At 38.1% G+C, this 12,234-nt stretch overlaps 1 protein-coding gene across 1 annotated transcript; it reads right to left on the bottom strand.

Annotated features, from left to right (window-relative positions):
* Positions 1-5,643: 5,643 nt before the first annotated feature.
* LOC143793797 (uncharacterized) lies at positions 5,644-11,988 on the bottom strand. The gene is made up of 6 exons (XM_077280779.1): positions 11,749-11,988; positions 11,115-11,174; positions 8,919-8,972; positions 7,538-7,648; positions 6,617-6,658; positions 5,644-6,101 (listed from the first exon to the last, which is right to left on the bottom strand). Exons 1-6 carry the CDS (start codon positions 11,986-11,988, stop codon positions 5,982-5,984), a joined length of 627 nt encoding a protein of 208 aa, XP_077136894.1. The 3' UTR covers positions 5,644-5,981.
* Positions 11,989-12,234: the final 246 nt, after the last annotated feature.

Below are 12,234 nucleotides of genomic sequence, written 5' to 3'. Positions count from 1 at the left end.
GTGCGTATTTCTCGCAAGTCACACTGATGATCCGTGTGTAATCCATATTTTTCTCACCCCATAGACAATCATTGGCGGATTTTTTGCACAATACGCTGACAAATGCAGCATGCTGCGATTTTCTCAGCCCGTAAAATACGGCTGTGAAATACACGGCAGATAGGAGCTGCCCCATAGAGAATCAATAGTCCGTGTGCAATGCATAGTTTTTGCGCATCTCATACGTCTGCAAAACTCTCTAGTGTGACGCCAGCCTTATTGTTACATTGGAGTAAATAAGGATTTGTAGGGGACAGTGAAGTAGTGGCATGGTAAGTACAGTGAAGGCAAACAGATATTTCTTTTAAAATTTTATATAATGTTTATTCAAAATATTGTTACAAGGCTGAGAATTCCCTTTAAGGCAGACTACAATACATTCAAAAAGTCATATGTAAGTACAAAAGATAATACAGAACAATTAGACAAAAGTGTTGACTTTCATAAGACTGGGGTACAGTTCAACGATCTAAATGGAAGTTAAAGAATAAGATTTTCTTTGCGCAATCAACTCTTTATAATTTTGTATTTATTTAGGATAAACCTGTGTTGCTATGACAAAAGATTTTCATTGTTAAAGGGAAGCTATAATCAGGTGTTTACTATAAGAACAGCATGATGTAGGGGCAGAGATCCTGATTCCAGTGATTTATCAGTTACTAGGTTTCACTAGGTTGATGTATCACTTACTCAGTTTCAATAAAATCAATGTTTTATCATCAGGAGATTATCACTAAAGGACTAGGTGTATCACGCCTTTTAGTCCTCCTGCTCTGCGTATCTCCACCCCCACCACTGATTAGCGGCTGTCTGCATACTCTGTACATGGGCACAAAGCTGCCAATCAGTGTTGTGGGAGGGTTATACAGAACACAGCATTCAGAGAACTGCTAGATCTGTAGCAGGGTAAATCGTTATTTAATCAAAATGACAGCAAGTAGCCTAGAAAGTGGCACATTGCTGGAATAAGGGTATGTTTTCCTATATCATGCTGCTCTCAGATTGCTCAGCAAAACCTGGTGACCGATTCCGCGCGTGTGCAGATGGAGATCGCGGCGGCCATTTTCCTGAAGCCCCGGGCAGCAGAGCGCTCCATCTGCGCACGCGCGGCCACAGGAAAGATGGCCGCGCCCACCGGTAAACGGCTGAATAGCGCAGATCGCGCTGTTTTTCATCACCTGGGCAGTGGATTCGCCTTTTGGACATGCGCACACCACTACGCCACCAACGTAATGGTGAGCAGGATTCTGGGGGAGAAACAGCGCTGTCACCACGCCCATAGGACCAGACCAGCGTGAGTGACAGCAGAAAACGGCGACTTTACAAAGGTATTTCGGCAGCATAGGTGGGTAATAAAGGCACACAAAGACACTAATGTAACGCCCAGCTCTGCCCCTATTTAACGCTATTTTTAGCTCATCTTCAAAAAACGGGGTGACAGGTTCCCTTTAAGGCTTATGAACATAACCATATTACCACTCTGTACAACCTACATGTACTACTACTACTGCTTAGAGCCTTGTATTTATATATTTAAAATAGTGCCTATATATTCTCCTGGCAGGGGCTATAGGGTTAAGGCGGTGCCCTTTAAATTCCCATAGCCATACAGTCTCAAAAAGGTTAGCTGATTTGGACAATATCACCATTGACAATAAACTGATCACAAAGTATCTCCTTGCTAGGTAAAAGTAAAAGGTGACACAACCATGTTGCTGGGTTCAAATTAGGTTAGGCACAACCCTGACAGCGACACAACTGTTTGACCCTTTAACATATACTGCTAATGGCAACTTCTGTTATAAGGGAATAAGTTACAAAAAAAAGTAAGTAGAAAAAAAAAATCAAGAACCCAAAGATCTGCTCTGACATTTTCGGACATATATTAAAAAAGGTAACAAAATAAATTACACTATACATAAAAAAAACATAGCAAATAATAATAAAAAATAAATATATGCCCATCTAATGTAAACAAAGCCCTGCTCCTAATACAGTGACCTTAATTAGGGCATGGAATATATCAAAATAGCCAAAACATGATGTTGAAAAAACTACTATAACACTTTAAAATGTTTTAACATTAAAAAAGTGTGATCTATCACTTTAATAACCTAAAAAATAAATAAGTTATAGCCATTTTACACATACATGCAAAAGTGTCCTAGTTATTAGGGCGCAGAATGCTTCCAAGGGAAGGAGTTATACCTGATTGCATTGCTCCTTCATGTACATGGAGCAATGTCAATAATAGTAACATCAGAAAATTGCTGTGTACAATATATTTAGTGGCTCCAAAATGGAGCTTCACTGTCACTCAAAAATAATAGAACAAGTACAAACAATGACAAAACGACTAGAAACTGGACTAATTACCATACATATTTGGTTTAAAAAGTATTCAAAAGTTTTTGAATGCAAATAAAAAACAAGGTTTCATAATGTGAAAAAAATGAATGTAATAGATAGATTCTATCTGTAAGCATGTATGGTCAATACAAATCTCTCAATGCAGCAGAACTGAATTTGTCTTTTTAGCATAACTCACTGTGATATCACAAATTTGTCTTAGGCCATGTTCACACATTGCGTATTTGGTGAGTTTTTTACTTCAGTATTTGTAAGCCAAAACCAGGAGTGGAACAGTCAGAGGAAAATGATAAAAAAATCCACCACCACCACCATAAAACACGTCACCACCACTTCTGCATTTTTCACCCACTCCTGGCTTTGGCTTACAAATACTGAGGTAAAAACCTCACCAAATACTCAGCATGTGAACGTGGCCTTGGCTCTGGGAGAAAACCAGAAAAGTGTAAGGTCATGTGCACATGTTGAGTGTTTTTTTTACCTTAGTAGTTGTAAGACAAAGCCAAGAGTGGGTAAAAAAAATACAGAAGTGATGTACCGTATGTATTTCTATTATACTTTCCTCTCAGGCCACGTTCAGTATTTGGTCAATATTTTACCTCAGTATTTGTGCCAAAACCAAGAATGGGTGAAAAATACAGAAGTGGTGTATGTGTTCCTATGATGCTTTTCCTCTCATGCCACGTTCAGTATTTGGTCATTATTTTACCTCAGTATTTGTATGCCAAAACCAGGAATGGTTTGGCTTACAAATACTGAGGTAAAAAAGGTGTGCACACGTTAAGTATTTGCTGAAAACATTTCTGCTGCAAATACTGAAGTGTTGGCAGGAAAAACACAGCATAAACCTGCTTTTTTGCGGTGTTTTTTTTTACAATTTTCTTGCATTCATTTTTGATGCGTTTCTTTCCCATTAATTAAAATAAGTTAAAAACTGCAGAAATAATTGACAAGCTTCAGGTGTGAAACTGCTTAAAATCTGCAAGGACAAAATAAGCAATGTGTGCATGAGAGATCAGGAAGCTCATTCACTTTGGTTATACTAGGAAATCCCTCAGTTTTTGTGACAAAACTGCATGGAAAAGAGAAGACAAAAACGCAGCAAATAATGTGTGTACATACCCTAATCCTCCTTAAAGCTCGCTATTCATTTGTGATTAAGATTGTCTGCTCTTGTCTTGTGTATAGAAATCTCCCAAGTATCTGAGGAGTGAATGATTGGGCATGTTGGATTTTAACACACCCAATGCTTTTTTCCACAGGTAGGTAACCTTCTACCATCGGGGTATAATAATCCAGCAAAAAAATCCAGCTTCCAAAAATTTACAAATTTATTAAGAATAAAATGCAAAGTCCAGTCCGATAAATTACATAGTAGTGAGTAGCAAGCAACGCGTTTCGAACAATGGTATGTTCTTTCTCAAAGAAAAGAGAAAGAAAAGAGAAAGAACATACCATTGTTCGAAACGCGTTGCTTGCTACTCACTACTATGTAATTTATTGGACTGTCCTTTGCATTTTATTCTTAATAAATTTGTAAATTTTTGGAAGCTGTTTTTTTTTGCTGGATTACTTTGCTCACGTGATGACTACACAATATCCGTGCGTCCCCACAACACATGCCGACAGGTGAGCTGGTATATTTTTTATTTTTTCTGCTATCGGGGTATAATATTTGGCTTATTCACTCATGCCCAACCTAATACACATGTGCGCTCAGCCGGGTATGCATGCATGAAGTGGAGTCAAGAAGGTGGAGCCATCGCTCTCAAGTGTATGACTGACTTTAGTAGGTTTTCCCACTGTATTAAAAATTAAAACAGTGTAGTGACAAATTTAGTTCTGCTACATTTGTGGTTGTTTGCAGTAAATTCCCTTAAATCCAGCAATGATGAGGCTTTATAGCTACCTGATTATCCCATAAAATAGGGTTATAGTAAATATATGAAATCTCCTTAGGGTATACCTCCACCAGGAATAAAAATACTAGCACAAAGTACACTAACATCACAGAAGTCTCATAATAGCTTGTCAGCTCTGCATAGAAAGCTACTATCTAAAATATATTATAGATATTATCTATATATCTATCTATCTATCTATCTATATATATATATATATATATATATATAGTATTCTACTTAGTTTTTTTTATATAAGTTACAATCCATGTGACTTATATTTATTAGTGATGTAGAACCTCTACTGTTGTCTAATTGCTGAGGCTGATACAGCCTTTCCCTTCCCAAGAGAATTTTTATGTGAAGATTATTTTCTTTCATTCAAGATAAGAATTAAAAACACACACTTACTAAAGGACATATTAGTACTATGATAACTTGCTGCAAAATGTGTGTGGGCAAGAAAAAAAAAATACAACCCTGGTACAAAACCGAATTAAAAGAATTGAATGTTTTTACATGAATTTTTTTTGTCTTTTGTTAAAAAAATTTAGATGAGAAAACTCCATGTGACTATACCATTAAATTGATAAGCAGGTCTAAAAATGAGAATTGTAATAATAATGCTAATGGAAGGGTAGAGACTATTAATACAGCCCTGTACGCAAAAGAGGAGAGTTATCAAAAGTAGTGTAAGGGGAAGCAGAGCAATTAGCCATATCAGCCAATCATGTGTCAGCTTTTAATTAAAAAATATAAAATCTTAAAGCTAGTGTCACATGACTGAATGCACTCCATCTGACAAAATTAGGGTGATTATGCTAATCAGACTCTGATCAAACTCTAATCAGAGTGTGATCCAAATTTTCTCGGTTGTGGAGAATTGAAAAAAATATATAGTTTCTCCATCTTATCCATTCAGTCTGTTCATGAAAATCGGACTACAGTCAGATGTCATCTGAGTGCGGTCCAATGTTTTCCATGGACCCATCGACATGAATGGGTGAGTGTCATCTGATTATTATAGAAGGCAAATTGTGCATGCTGCAATTTTTTTCCTTGGACCAAACATAAAAGTGGACTTGTACATGGCCTAAGGCCTGTTTCACACGTCAGTGGCTCCGGTACGTGTGGTGACAGTTTTCTCACGTACCGGAGACACTGACACACGTAGACACATTAAAATCAATGTGTCTCTGCACATGTCAGTAATTTTTTGCGGACCGTGTATCCATGTGCAAAACACGGAGACATGTCTACGTTTCTCCGGCAGCACGGTCTGCAAAGCGTCCCGCACACGTGCACACGGAGAACAGTGTGCACTCTCCTCCATTTGCTCATACCGCCGCAGGAGAAACAGCGCTACAGTACTTAAATCTAGCGCTGTCTCCTGCACGGTCCGTGTGGTCCTCAGATAACTCCGGTACCGATTTTTCCGGTACTTGAATTATCTGGACGTGTGAGACTGGCCCCATTGAATAACATTGCTCCGAGTGTGACTCAATGTTTTGATGGATCGCGCTCAGACCAAAACCACGGCCGTTTGCATGAGCACTAAGAATGAGAGCCAGATTGTGATTGGCTGCTATGAGCTACTGCTCCATTAGTTCTGATAAATCTCCCGCATTGTGTACAGTACTATGAACATCACATAAACATCTAACGAGCGCATCATTCAGTCTTTGTATGATTGCAAAGGACATCATCCTTGAGATTATAATGTGCTCTATAAATCATCCACAGTTGACGAAGACCCAGCATTTGAAGACACAGATCTTTGTTAAAAAGATTCTATAAAAAAAATATAAATAATAGCAAATTAATATACAAGTAATGCTAATTCTATATTATGTACAAAGACACAGAATTATACATTAAAATTTATGTTTTTTTTAGTCTACAAATTATCCAAAATAGTAAAATTGTAAATTGAAATATTGCAGGCCTAGAATTAAGTTTATAGCTGTTATTTTATAGATAACATGCTTCCACCCCATCTGCCTTAACATTTTCATTGCTTATTAAAGGGGTTTTCACTACAATGTTATTGATGACCTTTTCACTGCTATTGATGAAAAATGCCTAATATTGGTGGGGGTCCGCCACCCACCACAGCTCTGTCAACTGTTTAGTGGTCACTGCCAGATACTCCCGATCAGCTCTTATTTTCAATATGTCTCGGACCCCACTGATCTGATATAATCATGACCTATACTAAGGATAGGTTATCATTCTTATAGCAGTGAAATGTTCTTTTAATGGTCATTGCACACTTAGTCTTACAATAGATAATAGAGAGTGCTTACCCTTCTACGTCTGCGCCTTTTTTTACTTTGATGCATAGTATCCTGTAACAAAGAGGAAATTGTTACATAATAATCATGCAATGGATTCTATCTATCTATCTTGCTATCTATTTTTCTGTCTATCTATGTGAGATTTATCTATCTACATTTCCCTAGAATCACAGATTCATAACATTAAAGGGGATCGTCCACCATTACATTCTCTTTCTAGATCATAAAAATAAATATCACAACTTATCTATTGAGCAGTTATACCAGTTTCTTACATAGTATGGCGCCACCTCGTGTTCAAAATGTATTGCGGTATTCACAACTATCCATAATGAATGCTGTTGGACGCACATGCTCAGTCTGTCTCCTTAGGTCTCGGCATAGTGATCCTCAGAAATAGCAAGAAGTAGCTATTTCTTTTGGCTGCTTTTTATGTAATGGGATCACTTTGCAGAGGCCGTGGGGAACAGTGACTGAGCATGGGCGACCAGTAGCACTCAGCTCTTTCGGCACAATATGGCGCCATATCATATAAGTAAATGTCAGAACTCTCCACTAGATTATTTTTTTAACATATAAATTGCAGCTATCATTCAGTTTTAATATCTATACATTAGATGTGATAATTGTTCTGCCATCCCCTTTGAATAGTTTAGGGCATGCTTAAAGTAATGAAACTGTATACAGTACCAGTAGTATTGCTATAAATACCAGTAAATTAGTGAGCATATAGTTAGATTAGGAATACCCATTAGCCAACCAATAGTTATGGCGAAATAGCTGGTGAAGTACATAGCAAAGCGTATAGGAGAAGTAAAACATACAGGAGAATAGAGTATTTTGTGTTTTTGTCAGTAGATCTGGCTTTGTAGCTTAAAAACAATTTTTCAGATACCCAGCGATGTCTCGTTTATCATGTTAGTAACTCACCCCGCTATGGCGTGTGATGCAGTGTTTCACAAGGCGGATTGTACTATTCACGGGAACGATCGGCTGCATTTTCTGTGCATGGTGAAAGATGCTGACCAGGACCTGTGAGCACTGAAGTGTAGAAAAAATTGTAGAGTGCAATATTTCAAAGTAAGGAAATAGGTACAGGTGTGAACCTGCAGAAATTCATTGGTAAAAGAGATTTCTCATCATAAATAGGTGAAATTGTAAAATTCTTCAAAAAACAAACAACCTTGCAATCTGAATCTTGTTAAAAGTCTCCTTTTTCAATAATAAAGGGAGTTTTATTTAGCTTTGGTTTCCTTCTTGTTGCCTAGGTTAATGGCCAGCTCTGCAGTCTATCAGAGGTGGCCACTTTCCTAGGCTTGCTATTCAGTTTGCAAGGACTGCTCTCAAGCTAGCAGGATGGCTGCATCCCCTGCACTCCTCTGATGCATAGCAGTATTGCAAAGCCCACAGTTTAGGCCAATAGCTCAACCATGCCACTGACCCCAACTGTCAATCATTAGGGGTGCACTTATCCAACAGCAAGCAAGGATCCCACAGGTAGGGGAATGGTGCACTCGTGAAGATAATGAGAATGACCATTTAATTCCATGTCATTCTGCTGCGGATATGCATGTTCATTATCTAGTGATAGGACATCTACCATATCTTTAGTAAATTTCACATTGCATCTTTCCTTTCTTTTGATCCTATTGGATCATTAGGAGCTTCCATGTCCTCATAACCTGAAAACTGCAATGTATCAGTGTATAGTCGGCTGTCAGTCAGAGCCGGGTGTGTTTTCAGCTGACGCTCTCAGTGCTTGCTCCTGGTACGCCTGCATGACTGAAAGTCGATTGCTCCCTGGAAAAATAAAGTTAATTTTCTCCCCGTTGCTGCACTTTTCAGTACTGTGGCTGGACCCCTTCATAATGGTATTAACCTGCAGACTAACTTTATATCTGCAGGTTAATAGCGTTATCAGACATGGCAGATGCCCTATAAATGTATTTTACAGTTTTCAGCAAGTCCAATCACTGTAAAATAAAAAGTTCTATAACTTTCTAACATACTCGTTCAATCTCTCAGCATCTAAAGACATTTGTTTGCTGTCGATAAAAATAAATAAAAACGCTATTGTTTAAATTGACTGGCTGCAAATCCATTGTTGCTCTCAGCTGAGACTTTGAAGTAACTGGATCCAAGCTAAGTGATGATCTGCACAAATCTCACTGATGTGACATGTTCATCCACTGACAGCAAACAAATATCTTATTTATACATTTCTTTTTTTTTAAACCCATGTAACATTTTACAGTCTATTAACAATGTTCTGGAACTTTTAGATTTTTTAAGAACAAAAATTGTGACTTACATCAATGGTGGAAGGATCCAACTTCTGGAATCCATGTGTGTTGTTGACATGAGTCTAGATTAAAGTAAAGCAAAAATGTACAACTCTAAATAACAATAATAGAACAGGACACAACTAAATTAAAAAGCTTAAAGGGGTTGTCCATTGCATTATTTTAGCTAAAGGCGTTGTCCGGTCCAAATCAATAAGTCTGCAGTCACTGTGCTGTGTGAGGATTCACTGACTTCTGAGCAATAAATGGTGATGTGTGTGTTATATACAGGTCCTTCTCAAAAAATTAGCATATAGTGTTAAATTTCATTATTTACCATAATGTAATGATTACAATTAAACTTTCATATATTATAGATTCATTATCCACCAACTGAAATTTGTCAGGTCTTTTATTGTTTTAATACTGATGATTTTGGCCTACAACTCCTGATAACCCAAAAAACCTGTCTCAATAAATTAGCATATCAAGAAAAGGTTCTCTAAACGACCTATTACCCTAATCTTCTGAATCAACTAATTAACTCTAAACACATGCAAAAGATACCTGAGGCTTTTAAAAACTCCCTGCCTGGTTCATTACTCAAAACCCCCATCATGGGTAAGACTAGCGACCTGACAGATGTCAAGAAGGCCATCATTGACACCCTCAAGCAAGAGGGTAAGACCCAGAAAGAAATTTCTCAACAAATAGGCTGTTCCCAGAGTGCTGTATCAAGGCACCTCAATGGTAAGTCTGTTGGAAGGAAACAATGTGGCAGAAAACGCTGTACAACGAGAAGAGGTGACCGGACCCTGAGGAAGATTGTGGAGAAGGACCGATTCCAGACCTTGGGGAACCTGAGGAAGCAGTGGACTGAGTCTGGTGTGGAAACATCCAGAGCCACCGTGCACAGGCGTGTGCAGGAAATGGGCTACAGGTGCCGCATTCCCCAGGTAAAGCCACTTTTGAACCATAAACAGCGGCAGAAGCGCCTGACCTGGGCTACAGAGAAGCAGCACTGGACTGTTGCTAAGTGGTCCCAAGTACTTTTTTCTGATGAAAGCAAATTTTGCATGTCATTCGGAAATCAAGGTGCCAGAGTCTGGAGGAAGACTGGGGAGAAGGAAATGCCAAAATGCCTGAAGTCCAGTGTCAAGTACCCACAGTCAGTGATGGTGTGGGGTGCCATGTCAGCTGCTGGTGTTGGTCCACTGTGTTTCATCAAGGGCAGGGTCAATGCTTTATGGAGATGAAGATTTCATTTTTCAGCACGACCTGGCACCTGCTCACAGTGCCAAAACCACTGGTAAATGGTTTACTGACCATGGTATTACTGTGCTCAATTGGCCTGCCAACTCTCCTGACCTGAACCCCATAGAGAATCTGTGGGATATTGTGAAGAGAAAGTTGAGAGACGCAAGACCCAACACTCTGGATGAGCTTAAGGCCGCTATTGAAGCATCCTGGGCCTCCATAACATCTCAGCAGTGTCACAGGCTGATTGCCTCCATGCCATGCCGCATTGAAGCAGTCATTTCTGCCAAAGGATTCCCGACCAAGTATTGAGTGCATAACTGAACATTATTATTTGATGGTTTTTTTGTTTGTTATTAAAAAACACTTTTATTTGATTGGACGGGTGAAATATGCTAATTTATTGAGACAGGTTTTTTGGGTTATCAGGAGTTGTATGCCAAAATCATCAGTATTAAAACAATAAAAGACCTGACAAATTTCAGTTGGTGGATAATGAATCTATAATATATGAAAGTTTAATTGTAATCATTACATTATGGTAAATAATGAAATTTAACACTATATGCTAATTTTTTGAGAAGGACCTGTACATACTCCTGGCCAGAACCTGACTAATGGGTGCGACCTCACTCCATGCACTTGTATTGAGCAAGGCTGCGCCCCACTAGTGACACTGGAGTCCAGTGGACGTATCTCACTAGATGGTGCCGCCTCTCTCCATACAAGTGGAGCAAGGCTGTGCCCACTGGATGGACTGTAGTCAGGAGTATGTATAACTCATATATACCCTCCAGTCCAGGCTCAGAAACCGGTGAATCCCCGCAACGCACAGTGCACGCCCCGGGGGGATTCATAAGTCTGCATTCACACAGAGTAACTGCAGACTTATAATATAAAAATAAAAAATATAAAATGTAAAAATAATGCAACAAATAGACACATTACAAGAAGCATGTTATGCCTACCATATTTCCTATTGTAATATTGTAGTTCTCATTTAAAAATTCAGTGCAATTTTCAAGACCCTATACAATAAAGAGAGAATTTCAATTATAATTCAACATATACAGATTTTTTCTGTAATTTTTAACATTTATATTCACTGTAAAATAGATATTTTGAATTTTCAATGTTACATATATATCCAATAAGTAATAGTATCACCATTACCATGCATACATAAAGAGGAGCATTTTTCCTCATCTAATAATATGATTATCTCCAAACCATGTCTACATGTAGTTTTCATTTTTAGTATGATGACCATGACCAATACCATGTAAATAATATATTATTTTTGTACAGTATGATTATCAACACCTAGCAATACAAATATCATTGTTATGTAATGTGATGACCAATACCGTACATGAATCTGAATATTATACTGTTGTATAATATGATCATCCCGAATGCCATACATGCAGATATAATATTCTTATACTATTTGATGACTACCAGTAATACCCTATATACAAATATATCATTACATAGAAAGACTACAAGGTGGGAATCCATATGTCATATGTCTCTACTTATGAATTCTGTATAGTTACACGTTTTTAGAAAAAATGGCAGTATACTTGTTTGTAAACTTACACTTCTCAGCTCCTTGGCAATATTTTTAGAAATGTTTCTTATATATAGTACTGAGCAGTTTGGATTATTTCTTTTAGAGACCGGATGGCTGGACAGCACCATGGATACTCCAAGCACCAAACTGCACATGAAAGTGATGTTGAGAAAATCTGTGGAAAGAGGAAATGACATTATATATGGCCACTTTATGCCTAAAAGACATATTTGAGGCACAGCAGATGAAGTCCATATCTCACCCATGTCGTGAGGTCTTGAACAGGTCTGCCATTTGCCATGCTGAATCCATGTATATATACACCTTCATACGCCCACACTCCTACGCTGGAGTTTTTATGCATCACTCTGAATAACACTGGAGTCATGGATATAAAAAAAAACACCTTTTATTATCAGAATTACTGTTTCTTTCTCACTAACAGATAAAGACCCCCTTATAATATCACAATATTTAGTATACCCCACTTTATTGCATAGGGAGAGCGAATA

Source organism: Ranitomeya variabilis, chromosome 1 (assembly GCF_051348905.1).
Source record: "Ranitomeya variabilis isolate aRanVar5 chromosome 1, aRanVar5.hap1, whole genome shotgun sequence".
NCBI lineage: Eukaryota > Metazoa > Chordata > Amphibia > Anura > Dendrobatidae > Ranitomeya > Ranitomeya variabilis.
The sequence above is the reverse complement of the archived record's forward strand: the minus strand, read 5'-3'. Positions and strand labels throughout refer to the sequence as shown.